General features: G+C 42.9%; 1 protein-coding gene across 1 annotated transcript; it reads right to left on the bottom strand.

Annotated features, from left to right (window-relative positions):
* Window positions 1-9,630: 9,630 nt before the first annotated feature.
* LOC146616787 (alpha-1-antitrypsin homolog) lies at window positions 9,631-19,116 on the bottom strand. The gene is made up of 5 exons (XM_085372892.1): window positions 19,036-19,116; window positions 14,916-15,528; window positions 14,463-14,733; window positions 10,545-10,692; window positions 9,631-10,421 (listed from the first exon to the last, which is right to left on the bottom strand). Exons 1-5 carry the CDS (start codon window positions 19,042-19,044, stop codon window positions 10,230-10,232), a joined length of 1,233 nt encoding a protein of 410 aa, XP_085229018.1. The 5' UTR covers window positions 19,045-19,116; the 3' UTR covers window positions 9,631-10,229.
* Window positions 19,117-20,383: the final 1,267 nt, after the last annotated feature.

The following is a 20,383-nucleotide window of genomic DNA, read 5'->3' as shown; positions in this document are numbered from 1 at the left end:
AATAATACACGCCGAGTAGTTGAGATTTCTAGATTGTTACAAGAAATTCTTGATTACTTTGTGATATATGGCTTACTATTAATTACCCGTCAAGTAAAGTAGAGCGATGGATTAGCAGACCTTTCTTTCTTTCTTTTTTTTTGGTCATAATTCAAGACAAACAGAAAGGAGACAAATGATTTGATTTACCAGAGTTCAGTTAATATTCACATCCATAAACCTTCTGAGGTATCGTCCATAATGTTAAAATGAACGTAGAAAGCTATTGGCATAATTACAGCCATATTAACATTATTAATTAAAATGTGTTGGGTTTTTTTAATTGTCTGAATTAAATCAGAATAGCTGTAACAGATGTGATAACAGAGCATGTAGCAGTTCACCAGTTAGCGTTAGCCGCTCGTTTGGCATACAGATGTGAATATTAATGTAAACATGCTCTGCATTGACAATGTTGTGTTTGTGTTGCTTTTTTGTTTGTGTTACTCGTGTATTAATTACGCAACGGGGGGCGAAATTAATTATTCAGCATTTATCTTATCTGGAAACCTATAAGCAGTGTATAAACTCACATACGGACTTGATTGTGTAGCTTTTGATTTTGTTCTTTTGTTTAATTTGATTGCTTCTCCTGATTCGTTTCCAGCTGGGTCTGCATCTCCTAAACACTCTGATCTTTGTCCCGCTGGTTTGTGTTCTTTTCACTGCTTTTTAATTGGATGGCGGCCATTTTTTTTTCATTGCGTTCCACGATGCTTTTAATGCGCTGCTGTTTCTCCTTGAAGACATTCACTGCATGTTTTTGCTCTGCAAGTTTAGAGTCGCAGCACAGCACATGAAGACTGTCTGTTGGAGATGTTCACGTTTGCAGAGCATTGTTTACAATCCTGTAAATCTTCACTGATTGCTGCTATCGTTCAGGTAGGTGGTTGGGTCATGTGTATGTATGTTGTGTGTATATATGTGTGTGTGTGCATGAATGTGTCTAGTAGCCCCGCAGCAATTTCACCCCACGTTAGATGTGATGGATCAGCCACACGCTGCCACACACCTTAGAGCTGCAGGTGTAAAAAACAGTCAACACATGTATCAAGGAGCCACAGAGAGCAGCGTGATTCTGCAGGGCTGATGCAAGACGACAAGGGAATAATAATAGAATAGAATAGAATAGAATTCAACTTTATTGTCATTGCACATGCACAGGTACAGGGCAACGAAACACAGCTGCTGTTTTGCCACTGACCTGGATTGATACAGTACAAAGAGAGACACAGACGAGCTCAATCCTCCAACACAGCTGGTTCTCCGCTGAAACAAGCTGCCTCTAATCCCATTTGTCAACTGCAAAGATGCGCTTCGATTTTAGGGTCGTGGCGCCCAACAGCAAATTCAAACGCGTCTAAATGGCAGCCGTCACCACTCGGGATGGCTTTCCAGATGCGCGTGTTTTCGCGTGTAAGCCCAGACGTATAGGTCAGCACAGTTTACGAGCGATGTGCTTTGGACTGTCAGCGGAGCTTACTGTAATAAGACATCACAAGCATGTGCACGGCGCATACAAACATGAGTTTATCCCCTTTCTGCCACAGAGGCCTCAACATTAAAAGGGGCTCGATCGCTCACTGTACATCTCTGCCTTTGTGCGTGAAGGCAGCATAAATAATACACATGATCAGTTTCCTTATTGTTTGTCTTTGATGCAGCAGCAGCCTCCTTCTGTCAACCTGGCTTCTCTGCCTCGTCTTTGTTGGCTTTGATGCACATTTAACGAGGTTGTACTCAGTCGTTCGGCATGTTAAGTGGATGCCACTGTGCGCTGTATACTCAGTGGATTGTGCGAGTGAGTCTTGTGTACTGGGGGACCGCTGGGTTTTGTTGTTGATGTGTCTCTGTCCTGGCAGTGGCAAACAATACCACAGATCTGTGTGAAGGAGTCCGGGGTGCCTCTTTTGTGAGAGCTTCACCCTGAAACAGAATTTTTTAAACTATCCATGCTGTGATCTTGGACTTTATATTTCTCTAAATAAACAAGCTAGTTTTAGTTGTTGCAAACTGAAATTAGGCGCTAATCTGTGATCGACGCACTGCCTTTTTTCCTCTGCAGAGACAGATTAAAGCTTTGGCTCTTGTTTGCTTGCTGGGCCTGTTTACACTGACCAAGTTCTTTTAAAGCCTCTCGCGTTTTGTGCAGATCCCCCCTTTAATGTGTTTTCCCTGGCTGAGACTGTGGCACAGAAAGCACACAGATGATAACTGATGATAGGAGCGTGAGTCATTCCATGACCTTCCAAGCATTCAACTCATTTGACTTTGATGTGTAAAGTAGACCAATGAATGGAGCAGCGGCTGCGCTTTAATTTTGGTCTAAATTACAAACTCGAATGAGTAAAGCGTTAAGTGAACAAAAGCAAGGTGCAAGGGGCCCACTCATTTTCCCGTGACACAACAGTGCCACCTACTGGTGTCTACGTGTGACTATGTGTAATTATGAGTCCTAGGAAGCGTTTGATTTTCTTCCTTTCACGTTTTTTCTCTAATGTTTGTTCATGAGTGTCTCAATGCTTCTGTCTGTGCGCTAAAACTCCACTTTACAAAGTTTTGAAAGCATGTAACGCTCTGTGTTGTGAGCACTCACTGCTTTCTTTGTGTTTTTCACCCTGAAAAAATCTGAAGTGCTTAAAGAAAATTCCCCCTGATTGAAATCGAGAATCTGTGAATATGTGCACATGCAGTATCTGCACAGCGTGAGTTCAAAGGTCAAGTGAACTCTAATAGATTGATTAGAAATAGGATGCACAGATGGGGATGGGAGCACGCTGATTGATTGACAGCCTTTAATTGTGCAAACAGACGGCGCTGCCTTTTCATGAGACCTTCGATTTCATCATATTCTGAGGCACACGTGGGTTTGTGTCGAAGCATTAGTGTGTTTGCACATTTAAAAGCTTAATTAATCAGCGCCCTGCTGTTCCCTCTATCCTCTCTAACTTTGCTATCTGTAAGCCGAGCTAATATAACTGGACTTTGGTGGACGATGACTTTTTTCCTTCTTTTTTGTTGTAGTTTTGCCTCGATTACACGATCAACATGTGATCGAAGGGCAGACTTCCAGCTCTAATTCCAGGGGTTTAACAGAAGTATTGCTTTCAATAAAACACTTTCATCCCTATAGACAGATTTAAATCCACAATCTCTTCTTTTCACCAAGATTTCCAAGAGCTGGACACCACGGAAAGGAGGGAGCGACTTTTAAGGAAAAGTCACGTGACATAAATAAGGAAACTCTGAAGTTGAGCTTCGTAGGTGTTCACGTTTCACCTGAAATATAATGGAGTGATACTATTATTAACTGTAACCTCTGAACATCAGTGAATTTCTGATTGCAAGTTCAAAAATAAACCCATAACTGAAAGTCCAAAGAAGGCAGGAAATCACGAGGAGATGTGTTCGTAGTCGAGCAGCCAGTGACAGTGACAGCCAAATGCCTTCCTGTAACTTTCACTTGCAGTGCTGTTGCTAGGCTGCCTAAATTGGCCTGTTGTTTCCTCATCCGTCAATGTTACTGTAACAAGAGCAACGCATGCAAATCATTGCCTGGAGCAAGCAGAATACAGTTTTCCTCTTATCTCTCTTCACTGGTCCCCAGATTCCTGGTAAATGAGATTAAATCATCACGAATCAACAGTCTTCACAGCCTGAATCTTATTATGTAATGATTGAAAACCTATGAAATCCCTTGATGCTGTCTCCATCAGGGAAATGTCTTATCAGGCACCAAGCTTCACTCCCTGTGCTTCAGATGTGTGCTACTTTTGTCAGCCAAACACAGTCACTGAAATGTCATTTATTCCACATGCTGATCTTTTCCCTCTCAAAATCAATACTGCACACTGTGCTTAATTCAAAGAGGCAATACAAATGTTTTTGTCTTAACGCATAAATCGCTTTCCTCACCAACAGACCACATGAGGCTTCAGCACTGTGTGAGGAGGTGGTATCAGGTGCTCTCTTCCTTCCTCTTTACCTTCAGTTATGTCACCACTAACTGCCACCTCCAGAGCTTCTCAGAGGATGCAGGCTTCGTTGGACGTGGACCTGAGGCGAAACGATCTTGAGCATAGGAAGGTTATCACACACTCACTCTCATCTGGTGTAACTCGACAGCCTGCACATCAGCACCTGCACATCAGCACCAGCGTATCAAAACAAGATGTTGGTTGATTTCTGGAGAAAGCCAAGCTCATCGGTGCGCTCGGTCTCGGCTTCCTCCACAGAATTTCTCCACAGGTTGGACTGGTGCAAATTGCCAGGTGATAACAGATAACACTCGTGCTCTGCTCAAGAAAGGCCAAAGTTGGCTCCCTCTGCTGGACAGGCTGAGCTCTTCTGAGGTGTGCAGGACAGTACTGAAGAGCTTTCATGACGTAGGTCCTTCATCTCCTCAGACTGTATAATACCCACACAGGATAAAGGTGTTTAAAAAATGCATGTGTGTTATCATCACTCTCACTGTGCTGTATGTACATATTGTTTTACTTTATTTTACATTTTATAGAAACCATCTGTACATAGTTTAGTATTGTGGCCATTGTGCACTATTTGTACTTTATATCTCTCATTCACTGCTTCTTCCTCCTCCTCGTGCTCCTGTAACAAGGGAATTTCCCCAGTGTGAGATTAAATAAAGTCTATTTGATGTGATAGACATAGAAATAAACATTAATCACACAGTGTTTCAGGTATAGAGTAATTACACCATCAGCTGTTGGTTGATTTCCTGCTAGCCTTGCTCTGACTCTACAATAATAAACGGGTTCTTATGTCGCACTTTTCTATGCTGGTTGAGCTTCAAACCCTTCGGTGCAACATGCCTCGTTCACACTTAGATTAATGTAACAGAGAGCAACTCTGGGTTCTTTATTTTGCCCAACGATACTTTGGCATGCCAGGAAGTGAACCACCAACCTTCCAGTCAGAGGATGGCCAGCTCTACCTCCTACTGAATTTCCCGGAGGATAAAGTTTCATCTAATCTATCTAATCTGAACCACAGGCAATGACCAGCAGATCACAGGCATCCAGTATCTTTTGTTGATGTCATATGAATATGATGTGATATCCAAAGTGCGATTTACCTCTGAGAAACGCTCCTCCTCTCCTCGTATTACTGACCTGCTGCCAATTAACCTTTTAAAGCTACGATAATTAATTAGATTTGCAAATCATTGCATTCTGATATTATTATTATTAAGTCACAGACATTTAATCCCATATTATATTAGATATTAGAGAATAATCCCACACCGGGAAAATCCACGTTACAGTAGTTCACCGGTCAGGAAGAAAAGGGGAATTTGGGCTCTAGTTGTTGTCTGCGTGTCTTGGGCGGCTCTGCTTTAGTGTTTCTTTGAAATAGTTGAAAATAGCTGCCTGCCTAATATAGAGAACAACATTGGTATTCTTGATACAGTGCACTGGGCTGCTGGGACACGCTGGGTCCTGATATTGCATGTACTGCAGATAAGAATAGTTAGACACGTACCACTCACCTAAATGTTATTGCAAACCAATCTGTCTCCATGGCAAAAGCACTCCTGGTGGCAGTGGCCTTTCCCTTTTTCATCAACAGCATGCACTCTAATATATATACAACAAAACCAAGGCAGCTCCAGGGATGTCAGTGTGATCGAGCATCATTGGCAGAGGACGTCTGACGTGCAGAGACGCCGCTCGGCAGCCCACAGGTCCAAACTGGATGTGCCACTGTCCTCGTGCAAAGCGGCTCGCGGGTTACACATCCACGTCTTTCGTCTGTGTTTGGGAGGACGTGAGCAAACAGAATTGTTTTAAAGAGTTCCCTTTTTTAGATCACAGCAGTGTCTTTCCTGAGTGGCATGCATGTGCTGAGCGTTGGTGTGTTATTAAGCATGATGACTAAAGCCTGAGAACACCCAGTTCTCTCATCAGTTCATGTTTCCGATGCGCCTGTCTGTCAGTGTCACTGCAAAGAGACATGCTTTCCTTCCTCCTGTTGCATTACAAGAAATGCGCTGCTGTGTGAGAGCGGCACACTGAAATAACTGCCATTAGGACCCACACACTCTAACCCCGATGGCGAATGCGTTATAGATGGCCACTTCACAATGTGTCAAATCATATCTTGATTTGCATGTGTATCACACATTTGATCTTCTTCAAGCAGGAATAACAACCAAAGCAGAGAGATCTGAGAGATTTTCAGCGCTAGAAGAGCGAGAGACATGGAGCTCAGCACTAATGAAGACGTCTTTCTGCTGAGGTTCAGAAGCTTGTGATGTTTTCCACAGCGAATGTGTTTGTGCTACAGAGCAGACTTCGCCTGTTCAAATGAATAGCAAAGGATGCTTTGCAGTGAGCGTGTGCTACTTCCCTGACTTTGTTTTTCAAACCTAAAATGAAATATCTGCAAAAGCCAGTGTTTAACAGCGATGACACCTACACCTCTGTAAATGCACAAAAGCCATCTGTTAAGTCCGTAGCAATGCTGGCAGTCTTGTAGCCAGAGCACATCGAAGCACAAGCTGTGGGAGTGGTAGTAAGCCTCTCAGCGTTTGCCAACACTGTTGTGTTGTACTTTGTACAATTAGTGCAGATAATTTCATTCATGGTTTAGTCTTCTGTCTACAGGAGCTTTCTTGGAGCCTGCCAGGAGGATTTACTCTAATCTATGGGTCTGTCTGGGATGCTACCTGGGTGCATTGTGACAAACGATTAATGCACAGCCGAATGTAGTTCTTAGAGACACTGGTCAAAATAAAATAGAGTAAAACATACAGTGAAAGACCAGAACACAAATCACATACACACTAAGAGCAATTCGCCTGTTTAACCATTTATGTCAGAGAGCAGAGCGTGGCGTCGTCTTCAATCACAATTATCTTGAGTTTGTCTAGTCCAGCCTCCTCACGTTACCCTCCAATAATCCTTCGACATTTCTCACACCTGAGTTTTTTTCCCAACCTAAAATACCAACATCGTTTTCTCATTTATCTGGACTGTAAACAGGCTTTTATGCTTCTTCGATCTCACTGAGCACGTAACCAAAATGAAACATAAACCTTTAAACTGAGGACAACCGTCTCTACCCAACCAACCCGGTTACCCGAGCATTTGTATTCCACCGGTTTCTTTACAGTTCAACATACTAATTAATCCTGTTTGACAAGCAGACGGGATTATTGCGTTTCCAGTCACACTCTGATCAACTCATCCAAAGAGGCTACACACACTCAAACGTGTCCGGCTAAGTGTGCAGTGTTTGCCTGTCCCAGTGGGATGGAGCTTCTATGAATTTCCACTCCTGGAAATTAGTCGTAGTTTTACTATCTGTGTGCACACTCGCATAGGCCACAGAGATTTCAAGAATTTATGTGAAGTCCTGATCAAATTTAAACTGGTGGACTGCTCGTACTGGGACTTTCTGCCCAGTCAGCTTTTTGATTGGGAAACGTCCTGCCAACTTTCTTTACAGCAGCGATTGTATGTCAGCGCCAACAAGAGAGACAAAGTGTATGTGTACTCAATGTGTAAACACTCTGCTGCAACTTTTCCACTGACGGGTCAAAGAGCAAAGGGCTGTTTGAGGCCGATGGCCGTGGGGGGCACGTACTGTCCCATCTGAATCTGTTACAACCCTTTGAAACCTCTGGGATTTAGTCACCAGTTAATTCCCAAAAGTTTGAATCCATCTAATCTGCTAACCTGACATTTCTTTATTTGTTAGTTGATTTATTTAAAAAATGCTGGAATGATGCTTCCATGAGTTTAATCCATAAACAACATGTTTTATTTCATGTTCTACAGCTTTATTATGTAACTTGTTTTTTACATTTTTTATTGTTTTTAAGTGTTTTGGTGTTTTTAACTTGTATTGATATGCATCAGTTTTATTTATTTATCTCTTTATTTTCAAATAGCTGTACAGCACTTTGTTTGAAAGCGCTTCATAAATAAAGTTATTATTATTACTAACTTAAGCAAAGTGTTTTTAACAGTAATTTAGTCAAATATTAAAATGCTTCTGTGAAGACTGGTAGCCGTTACAAATATTTCTATAATGTAAATAATGTTTTCAATCGTGATCCTCAAAATGACATCATTACAGTGGCATCATCTCACAAGCAGCTGCCGTTATATAACTGTCAGGTTGGTGATATTGCCCATGAACAGTAGCTCCCAGCAGAGTTTTCAAAAATGAAAGCCAAGGAGGGCCCGTCATTTCTGACTGATGGTGGAAGGCTGAGCCAAGCTTTGGAGATGTGATGGCTGCTGAATCTCTTCCTGTCTCAGTGACACTGAGGGGGCAGTCTGGGGCTGTTTTCTAACTCCACTGTTAGTCTCTTTTAGTGTCTTAGAGCAGCGGTCCCCAACCCCCGGGCCTCGGACCGGTACCGGTCCGTGAGTCGTTTGGTACCGGGTCGCGAGAGCTGAGGCTCAGGTGTGAAATGTCTGGTTTTCAGGGTTTTTATCGTTTTCAGCGTTATTTTGTTATCGTTTTTATCGTTAACTCTGTTTTCCTGGGTCTTTTCACGTGTGTTATGAATAAATCGTCTTTTTTTCGGTACCGGTACTAGTTTTATTTTGTTGCATTTATCTGCGACACCTTAAAGGCCGGTCCGTGAAAATATTGTCGTGCATAAACCGGTCCGTGGCGCAAAAAAGGTTGGAGACCGCTGTGGTAGAGTCCAGCAAAAGTAAAGGAGTGGGAATGTTCTAGCATTATTCCCTAATAAGAATTAAAAAAGAAAGTCAGCATGAGAAGCAGAGACTGGTGCATGCTCTTTTTATGGGGTTTCTGGGGCAGCTGTAGATCAGAAGTTAGAGCGGGTCATCATTGGATACTAATCAGAGGTTTGGTGATTGATCCCCGGCTGCTCCAGTCAGCAAATATCCGTAGGGGAAGATACTAACCCAAAGTTGCTCTCTGATGCATCCAGAATCGTCAATGTTAGATAGAAAGCTCTTAAGCATAGAAGGTTGGGCGTGTATGGATGGGTTAATAATAGATGCTGTATATACAGTGATGGTCAAGTTAAAAAAAAAAAGTAATTAGATAACCTTTCAATAAACCTGCCAGTCCTATTTTTTGCAAAATCCTTCATATAAAATATAATCAAATGAAAAACTCTCTTTTAAAAATGCTCGTTTGTCATTGTGTCATGAGACACTCTCACAAAATCATAACCGCATGTTTGGATAATATGGGGATTCTTGTTTGTCGCCTATGTTGTCAACACTTGCACGATGTGGACATACAACAGTTAATCTCTCTATTTTTAAACTACTTTTACCATTTCTCTCACATTTCAAAATAATATCAGGGAAAGATGGAAGGTCAGAATGACACCCAAATGAGTCTTTAACTTGTTTTAACAGGTTTCATTAAAAACTGCCAAACTGTTAACTCAAAGCCTAAAAGGATTTGAGTTCATTTGATCGTAGATTTGGGGTTGATGTCCACCTGAGCAGTTTCCCTTCCTTTTTTAACCTTGAACAGCCTGAAACATGAAATAACTACAAGAATATTCACATTTTTTTAAAACTTAAATGTTTATTGAACCTTCTGACAGTTTTTTTTAGAAAGAGAGTGCAATTAAACATCAGTTTTCACATATGGATCTTGATTTTTCATATTTTTGCTACATTTGTTCCTTAAAAATGTGCAACTTATTCAGATTCATTCATAAGTGGACGAGAGATGAGAATATTCTGAATATTTATTAGAATCTGTTGAAATGCTACTCGGCATCTAATGTCAGCGAGCGGGTTAGATAATAACCTTCTCCCATTGGAGGGAGAATTAAACAGAGATTTTCCTGGAGCAGTCGGGACAGTGACCCCCAAACTGAGCAAGTGGCTTCTGTAAACCCCAGAGTGTCTTTGTAAGTCTGGGATTTAGTAACTAGTTTTCTTGCCCTATGAGCCACATCTTAGTGGAATATCTCAGAAACAAACCACAGCAAATTTCTCATTTATTTAGTATCAATATTTTTAGTTAAAACTATGGTAGTCTTAAGATTTCTTCTTTTTTACCTGAGCAAAATGTCCTCAATATTACTTTGTAGACCACATAAATTAGTGTGTGCAGACTGACAAATATGTGTTTAGTGTGAGCGCTCAGTCTTTTATATCATGAAAGGATCCTTATGATGACAACTGTGATCAAACGTGTCATCTCACAACTGTGTGCCGTTATGAAGCTGTTGGTTTGTTGATCCTGCCCATGAAGAGGATGCTTCCAGTCGAGTTTTCTACAATGAAAACTAAGAAGGGTCTGTCAATTCTGACGGGTGTTGGTGTAGTCAGTAGGATCCATTCAGAAATGGTGATGGCTGCTGCCTCTGTTCCCATCTCGGTGACACTGATCGTGGCCTTGTGGGATGCCTGTGGGAAAAAATAAGAAAGCGGGCAGATCAAAGCTAATTTCTCAGAATTCAGTTTAACCAAAAGAGTAGGCATGCTCTAGTCCTGTTCCCTAAAAACAAGTAAAAAGGAAACTTCGCCCACCTTTGATACTTTAAGTGGAAACTTGTTTGACACAGCAGAGAAATCCGCGGTGTTTTCAAAAGCACTTGTGATGCCCATTTCTTGCAATATATTCCTCAAGGAGGCATTAGTGGCAATGGAAAATTTTGGCATATAAAGTTCCACATACCTGAGAAACAGAGAAACCATAATTATACAGTTACACTGCTGGTGGTTCCATCTTTTTCTAACTGGCTCAGCTCAATCTTCACTGCAACAGTCTTGAACAACACCCGCATTCCTGCTGACGCCAATCCGCCAGTGCAGCTTACACACCACCTTCACATCACTCATGAGGAAGCTTGCACGATACTTTAGCTCTCTTGCTTGAAGCTGGAATTGTTTCTGGGTCATTGACTTAGTGTTTTGATCTTTTCTTTACTGCTTTTGTAAGAAATGGTTTTTGTTTCTAGGTTTTGTTTTCAGTACTTGGTAATTGTGTTTATTATAATCCTTATATCAGCTTTTGCTGCCTTCCCTGTGTTTCCTGTGTGCAGCTGTTAGGTCTCCCTCACTGTAGGTTGGTTTCTTCCCTTTTTATTTTGCCAGTCTCTGATCCCACCTGCTGTATGTGCACATCCTTACTACTTGGTAGTGTGTTTTCCTTGCTCCGGATTCTCTTGGCGATAGCGGGGTGTTAATCAGCCAAAGACCTGTCTCATTTTGGTTCAGCTCTCAGTTGAGAGGTGTCCCATCACCCTTACCATTAGCCACACTGAGGGTCTTCACCACTTACATCGGCCTGCAGCCAAGCCGCCTAAATTCTCTACATGATCATCGGCCTGTAACAGCCACCAGAAGGTCTTCTACACCTTCGTTGATCTCTGGCTGTGCTGCCAGAGGGTCTTTGCAGAGACCCTCAGCCTCCAAAGGACAAAGCTTTCAGTGGTCTCCTATCAGACCCTCCATCCCTATCATCCAGATTCATCTCAGCCACCAGGGTTGATTTGTTTCACAGCCAGCCCCTGACCTGGCTTCCCACTTCTGCTGGTTCCGTGGCCAGCACCCAGAGCTGCTCCACTCAACACCACTCAAAGAGTTCTTTAAGTCTCCCCTTTGCATTTCCATTCCTTCTCATGAGTCCTGCATTTGGATGCACATCCTGTCAACTACACTGGCAAATTGTGACAGACGCAGCCTCATTCTCCCAAACCAGAGGGTGCATTTCATTTGGGTGCAAACCACTCCAGTGCATGATGAAGGTGACACTCTGATGAAGCCAACAGTATCACATCGTCCACAAAAAAATACAAATACGTCTCCTCAGTCACTTCTCCAAGTCAACGAAACACACGTATACTGGAGGGTCAGCCTGCCATGATACCCCAGAAGTCCTGCAAAGGGTAACAATCTGGTTGAAGGTTCAATGATTGCCAAGAGCCTCCTTTCCAGCAGTGTAATAAAGCTATAACTTGTTTTTTTTTAAATGCACAGGCGATATAGGAAACGCTCGGGTCACCAGACTCAAAGTTCCTCAAAGTGCTCTTTCCATAACCCAAAAATATCCCCAGTCCAGGTCAGCATTTCTTCTGCCCAAACATGACCCGAGCCCAGCCCTGCTTTCACATTTATTCATGTAATATTGAGATATTTCAGTGTTACCTCATCATACCAAAACAAAGAACACACTTTTCCTCGGTTTGGGTTCTGTTAGTACACGTAATATACAGTGTTGAACTTACACAGTGTGCAGATTTATACTAATCAAACACAGAAAGTTGTTCTACTATTGCAAAATGATCATTTTGACTCCACAATCCTACAAGTAGCCACATCTGCAAATGTTTCTAGCTTGTTGTGCATCTGATCATATACAACATTAGATTATTCTACATACAATGGGAATTACTTTTTAACCTACATAAACGATGGCACAACACGTAGCATCAAAACCTGATACACAGCTGCCCATTGCGCCTGTTTGCTTCTTTAGCCGTCACAGTTGTTGTCTGAAAGCCAACCAAGTGGATCATCACAGCCTTGCCGTGTTGGTCCATTTGATCGACTTTTATGGTTACTATTTTTATTATTTTATTTTCTGTTGTTACAGACGGGACAGACATGACTGGGGGGGAAAAGGGAGAAAGAAAGATGAAGGAAAAGAAAAGCAGGGGGGAAGAGGGAGAGTGAGGAAGGACACTTAAAAAGAAAAGAAACTCCCGGATCACCTGCTGAGAGAGAAAAAAAGAGAAAACAAGCAAAACAAGAGAGCAACATAATAAACACAACACCATCGCATTAATCTAGCTAAGTGTAAATAACAGTAAATACTAAATATTGAATTTTGTTGTGCAGCGCGGCGCACAATGTGCTATGAGGTAGTAGCCAAGAAAGGTGTAGTTTGTGTCTGTGAACACCCGTGTGCACACCTGTGTGGATCAGCACGCTTGTATTCAAAAAGCTAAGGAGCTTCTTAGACTACGATGACCTGGAGGACTGAGAACCTTCACAGGCATATTGTATTCAAAAGGTTTCTCCACATAACGATCTGCTAGAGCAGGGGTGTCGAACTCCAGGCCTCGAGGGCCGGTGTCCTGCAGGTTTGAGATCTCTCCCTGGGTCAACACACCTGAATCACATGATTAGTTCATTACCAGGCCTCTGGAGAACTTCAAGACATGTTGAGGAGGTGATTTAGCCATTTAAATCAGCTGTGCTGGATCAAGGACACATCTAAAACCTGCAGGACACCGGCACCTCGAGGCCTGGAGTTCGACACCTGTTTGCTAGAGGGTGTGGGGAGCTATAGCCCCGTCCCCCAGGGCAGGCATGGAGGAGATCCAGGCCCCAGACATCTACATGCCCCCAGAGTGCGAGAGCCCAAGGAGGACCGCCGGAGGGACATCCGTGCCACCCTCCTGGGAAGAGCTGAGGAGAGCCACAGATGAGGGGTCACCCAGCAGCCACAGAGCAGAAGCCAGAGGAGGGCTGCTCTGCCGGCAGCCAGCTGTGCCAGAGTGAACTGAGCCCCAGGCCCAGAGGCTGGAGGTCTGAAGACCCCCACCCCCCGGAAGGGGCCCGACTGAGCCATGGGTGGCAGGCCCTGCCATGCAGCCACCGGGAGTGAGCCGGTACATACCCAAGCACCCCAAGAAACAAGATCCACCAACGCACCTACGCCTGAGGGCATCAGCCACCGGCAGGGAGTGTGGTGAGGGGAGATAGGCCTCCATTCTTTGGAGGGGCTGAGATGTTCCCAGAGGGGTGGAGTCTGAGACCCGACCTGACGTATAGACAGACAAACAGGCACACACAGACACAAACTTGCATTCCCCCCTCATGCACACATATACAAACACTCGGCACTCAACCAATGTGGAGACAGACACAAATGGACACTGTACACACAATCACACTCCCCAAACATAGTCTATACCCCAGGTCCAGGTACCCTCGCCCGCAGAGGAGGAAACTGCACCTTGACCCAGAAGATGTTACCCTTCCCCCGGGGTGGAGACAAGCAGACCCTGCCCTGCAGCAGCAGGGAGGCCCAGCATCCCAGACCCCAACTGGACGGCCAACACCTCCGTCCAGCCCCTCCGCCCCAATGGCTATCAGAGAATGGGGGTGTGTGAAGACCCCATACCTCCCTCCTTCCGCTCAGTGTAGTGTTGCTGCGTGTTGTTCTAAAGTGCATTTAAAACATGGGTGGGCATGGTAAAATTTAGAAAATTATAGCCAAGATGACGACCGTTAAGGGAGAGAAGTGTACAACCTTCCAATGGTCACAAATAAACTCTATACCTTTAGTGCATTGCTCATCCATCTGATTCTCAGTGTAAATAAACTTTGGGTCTCGTAATAGCAAAGCTAAGAGCAGTTTTATGAGACACAGAAATGGGTAACACACTTCAGCTACTACCAAGAAAGAATAATCAGCCATAATGCAATAAGTCTTACATCATAGATGCTGAGTTTTGCCAGTTTCTTATATGGTCCTTGTTGATGTTTTCCTCTACACTCCTCATCCAGCCTTCATCAGGAAGGACAATCATCATGGAGGTTTGACTCTCGTATGGCAGCAAGATGATGCTGGTGTGGTTCGCTCTGTCCTCAAAGATGTGGTAGTATCCCGTCCTTACCATCATGTCAACCTGAACTTTGGTCCTGCTGTCAACATGGAAGTCCGCCTTATGTGTCATTTCACTATTAAATGGTTTCTTCCAGTATCCTGCCCGACACAGTGGAGAGTGGTGATGACAATATTGGGATGTGTCAGCATGAATCATACTACTTGTTGAAAGTATATTTCAATCATCAGCTGACATCTAAGCTGACCTTTTTTATTTAAATATATGTAATATTCATGTTTGTCTGTTGTAGCCTAACAATAGACTTGATCAGGCTGCTTACCTTTAAAATAGACATAGTTAATGAGCATCATCATGGTTTCAGGGTCAACATCGTTCACCATATCTTTGATCTTGTCCTGTGTTTTATTGGCAATGTGTCTGTTGATTTTATCTGCAGCCTCAGCAGGGTTAGTAAAGTTGATTTGTAAGACCTCACCAGAGTAATGCTGCTTGACATCATTCAGAAACTTCTCCAGGGGACTGAAACCTGAGTGCACTGCAATGGTATTGCCAACATCCAGCTTTTGGTTCTCCTGGCTTTGTCCAAGCACGTGGAAAAGATGTTGGTAGGCTTCATTGACCTGAGTCTGGTTTAAGGTGCTGTAGCCCAGGCTGGAGAACAGCTGGCTGTGGGTTTCACTATGGGCCCCAGTAGACAGTACGGACAGGGCAGTGGAGATGCCCAGTGGTGAGAAGAAAATGTTGTTTCCAGCAGCAGTCCTCGCATTCAGACGTTTGTACAGGGCAAAGGCAAAGTCAGCATTAGGAGCAGAGAGCTTGTGGCAGCTCATATGGTCTTCAGAACCACGGTTGTGGTGGAGATGGTGGTCTGCCGAGGCTACAGCGAGCAACAGTGCAATGAGTGCACAGCTACAGAAATGCATCTTTAGAGTCTGTGGATTGGAAATCAAAGAAGTAATACAAAATGAGTTCCAGTTAAAGTTTTTCATTACAGGCAGTTATCTATCTGTAAATCATAATTCCTCAACCTTTGGTAAAAAGAAGTAATCTAATTAAATCTTTCATCTACCACCTTTACAGGGGCAGCAGTCTGAGCAGAGAAGTACACACTTCCCTTACCCCAGCCACCTCTTCCAGCTTATCCGAGATAGACTGACTTGTTCCCAAACAAGGCAAAAATTATAATCTCTCCAGCAACTCCTGGGCCTGCCCTGTAGCCTCCTCCCAGTATGAGATTCAAACAGCTCACCTAGGTTTCCAGTAGTCATCCTAGTCAGATGCCTGTACCACCTCAGCTGGCTGTTTTCCATTTGGAGGAGCAACGGTGCTGCTTTGAATGTCAAAGCTCCCACCCTATCCTTAAGTAAGAGCTCAGACATCCTTTAAAGGAAACTCAGTGCTGTTGTTTGTATCCGCAACATCGTTCATTCGGTCGCTTCATGGGACCTTGTGACAATAGGACCATAGATTGACTGGTAAATTGACAGCTTTGCTTTTATGCTCCACGCTCCTCTCACTCATAAACAACACCTTGAGACCCAGGCCTGAGTAAGCTACCCCACCCTTTTCCTTCTGAGAACCATGGTGCTGATTCTCATTTCTGTTTCTTCACACTTGACCGCAAACTGCCCCCGATCAAGCCAACAAAACTCCATCATTGTTGTGTACATCCTCCACCACCGTGCAACATCGAAATATTCTGTCCATAAGAATTATGACCAGAATTGTGACAAGCTGTAGCAGAGATGGAAGCAAGTCCGGTTTACTGCTGAAGATACAAACTAGGCACTCGCCATGGCCTGCAACAACAAGCCAGACACCTCATAATCTCGAAGCACCGCCCTGCTCTAAGTCCACAAAACAGATGGTTGGGCAAACTCCCATCCCTTGAATGTCCTCAAGAGAATAAAGAGCTACTCCAGTGTAGGGATGAGTACCGGTATCCGGTGCCATCATGGCACCGGTTCTGACATAAACGGTAGTAACCAGACCAAAAGCAGCGCACATTTCGGTGCTTTTTTTCGGTGCTTTTTTTTCCTGAGCTGTGATACTCTTTAGATTCTAGCCAATCATTTTACCTTTCCGAGGATAGTAGGCGGGTCCAGGTACGTACGTTCTTTTAGAGCAGAGCTACAGATTAAAAATGCCCAAGGCGAAGCGGTCAAAAGTCTGGCTGTACTTCACAGCAAAAGATGCAAACTCAGCAGCAACAAGTGCTTTAAGCTGATACTGTGATACTGTCAAAGGAGGTAACACCTCAAATCTGATGAAACACCTGGCGACGCATAGCGTTTTTTTAAAAGCCGAGAAATGCGCCGTATTTGATAGCTTGCTGCGAGACCTCACACCGAGCACATCTACTGCGGGTGTGGTGCCTGTTATCAGACCCGGAGTTAGCGACATCCCCCAGAAACCCGAAGAGGAGAGTCCTGGCCCCTAGCCCTGCCAGTGTAGCAGAAATGATGAGGATGATGATGCAGCAGCAGCCGTTCTTCTCTGCGTGAGGAGCTTCATGTTGTTCGTGTGTAATTTACGTTGAGTAGGCTAACCACGTTATTACATTAATGCAGGTAAGGTGAACTAGCAAACATCATCATAGCTACATGCGGCTGTCTTCTTGTTTGATGGCAGATACTCCCTTCACCCTGGCCAAAAAGGCTAAAATGACCAAAGTGGAAAACAGTTAAACATGAGAGGTTTTTGGACAAAGTTTGTGTTTTCCATTGTTTAAGCACTGCTTCCAGCCAAGAGTGATACCATATATGCCCCATAGCTGCAGAAAAGGCTAACATTGTTATCTTTTTACAAAAAACAGCTGAACATGAGAGGTTTTTGGACAAAGTTTGTGTTCTCCATTCTTTAAGCACCGGTGTGAGCACCGTTTGAGCACCGGCACTGTTTCAAAAGTACCGATTTGGTACTGGTATCGGATAAAACCTAATCGATACCCATCCCTACTCCAGTGTTACATGGGCAGAATGATAACTTGTCCTGAAGGTATTCGAACCTGAAGGCACAGAACCACAGGCAGAGAACCAGGGGGATACAAGTAACCTACTCCTGCTCACTGCCTCTCAGCTGGGGCACCTCCAGAGTGGAACAATTATATTTTCTAATGAAATAATGCAGTTACAGTATCTGAAGTCTAAAGGGAGTTATTATTGTTTACCTTTATCTTTCATACTTTAGCAGACTCATTTTCCCAAATATTTCCTGGTAATGTAGTCAAAGGAGCTTTTAAAGAAAAGCGTCTGGACTTCTTTAAGTTGCTTGAAGACGTTTCACCTCTCATCCGAGAAGCTTCTTCAGTTCTAAGGACTTAGAACTGAAGAAGCTCCTTTGACTACAATGACCTGGATGACTGAGAACCTTCACAGATATTTCCTGTTAATCTACTGTCAGCTTACATTACTGTGGCTCAATGAATCACTCAAACATTATTTGCCATTACAGTAGCTTACAGTTGTACTATGATGGCCACACTCCCCTCGAAATACGCAAAATATCTGCACCTACAGTCAAAGAGGCAGAAAAATATAGCAGTACACCTTAAGAAAACTTGGTTGCGCTCTATTACAGCAGTAATGTTGCAATAGTGGGTGGAAACAAGGTAAACATATGGAAATAGCGAGTTACTATCACTTTATTAACAATGTAATATTCAAGTAATAAGCAAGTAACATCCTGCACCAGCAGTGGTGTCAGCCGCAAGTAGGTAGCAGGCGGCCACAGCACAAAACCACAAAATAATAGCAAAGTAATGTTTTGGTAAAACTTTTAAAACCTGCTGCCAGCAGAACAGAAACATCAGGGAAACTTTTCTATACTTACTTCAAAGTCGTAGCAGTTTTAGCATTTTGCAGTCCTGGTTGTTTTTGATTACACAGAAATTAATTCACTTTTTTCTAAGTAATCATCAGACTTTATGGATTTTGCTTGAATGCGTTATTAACATAGAATTAAAGCTGTATTTGTCAGGCTGGATTCTCTGCACAGAAAATACCAAACTTGCTTCCACATAACAGGAAACCAAAAATGAACAAAGACAAATGCTGGAGATAAAAGCATAAAATCAGTTCCGATATTATATTGTTGTAATCTGATCCTTAAAATGTTGGAACATCTACAATGATTAATTATTTATTTTGAGGTTTAAATCATTTTAATATTAGGAAACTCGAATGCACAGAACTTGATGTTTCCATATCTTCCCCTTCTCGTTTGTGCCGTATTGCCGCACTGTCACCTGTTACTGAAACCTTTATCAAAATGTTCAGTGTGTCAGTGTCTCTGCCACAGTAGATGTTTGACTTGTACATACGGATAAAAACAAAGAGCAGAATGAACTGAAATTTTGAGAACAACTCATAACACCGTAATAAAATACAACGAATGAAAAGAATGAAAGAAGCAGTCAATTAATGGAGGCTTATGCTTACCATTAACATCTTATTTAGTGCAGTTTCCAGAAACTCTGTTTTTTGTTTTCAGCAAGATTAAAGACAGTTCGCTGACATTTCTGTTAACGATTAACACAGATCAGCACTCTCTTTACAGAACTTTTGGATTGATTAATTTGACTTTGTTCATGCAACAAGACTTGTTCAACAGCACAGGTAAATAACTGAGTGAAGAAATGAAAACAACTGTTCGAAAAAACAGAAGACAGCAGAAATCTGGAGCCTTTTCATGAAATACATGGTACCTTCTTTTCAACAATCATGTTTAACTGAACTTGCAAATCATACAGGCAACAGACAGCAAAACTTTATATTGATATTTATTTAACCTCCTAGGACCTGGCATCCACATATGTGGACATCACATTTTGGGTTATTTAGACCAAAATACTCAATTTTGCTCTACAAGGGCCTGATATCCACTTACGAGGACATTATACTGCTACTGTTCTATCAACATTTTAAATGAATATCCTCATATGTGGCTCTCATTTTTCTTAAAAACAAAAATAAGGTAAAAAAAAATCTGGTAATTCTTTGTTTTTACATTCATCGGGCCCCAATCAGCCCAAATATCAAAGAGAAATTAAAAATGCTGCTGTGGAAGAGTCTGGGTCTTAGGAGGTTAAAGATGAAGATGTTAAACAACATTTAGAATATATACACAACACATGCAGTATTATTAACCATGTTGTGTTTGGGGTGAAAATGATGGAGCAACTAAACGAAAACCAGACTGGATGGCATGTTGCTGCAGGATGCTGTGGTGGCCATGCAGGTTCAGGTTCTGGGAACCATTCCTGTAGAGACCATCCGTTGACCTTTTCTGCATCGCACAAAGACATTTCAATTCAATTGTATTTACACAGCGCCAAATCAAAGCAGCAGTCACCTCAAGGCGCTTTATATTGTACAGTAGATCGTACAATAACACATACAGAGAAAAAGCCAACAATCATATGACCCCCTATGAGCAGCACTTTGGCGACAGTGGGAAGGAAAAACTCCCTTTTAACAGGAAGAAACCTCCGGCAGAACCAGGCTCAGGGAGGGGCGGGGCCATCTGCTGTGATTGGTTGGGGTGAGAGAAGGAAGACAGGATAAAGACATGCTGTGGAAGAGAGACAGAGGTTAATAACAGATATGATTCAATGCAGAGAGGTCTGTTAATACATAGTGAGTGAGAAAGGTGACTGGAAAGGAAAAACTCAATGCATCATGGGAATCCCCGGCAGCCTACGTCTATTACAGTACCTGTAATACCTACAGCATGTTCTAATCGCTCTAATAGGATATTATGGTCGACAGTATCGAACGCTGCACTGAG

This window comes from Diplotaxodon limnothrissa, linkage group LG15 (assembly GCF_057381915.1).
Source record: "Diplotaxodon limnothrissa isolate DT_005_m linkage group LG15, D_limnothrissa_male_GT1.1, whole genome shotgun sequence".
NCBI classification, from domain to species: domain Eukaryota; kingdom Metazoa; phylum Chordata; class Actinopteri; order Cichliformes; family Cichlidae; genus Diplotaxodon; species Diplotaxodon limnothrissa.
Note: the sequence above shows the minus strand (reverse complement) of the source record. Positions and strands in the feature narration are given on the sequence as shown.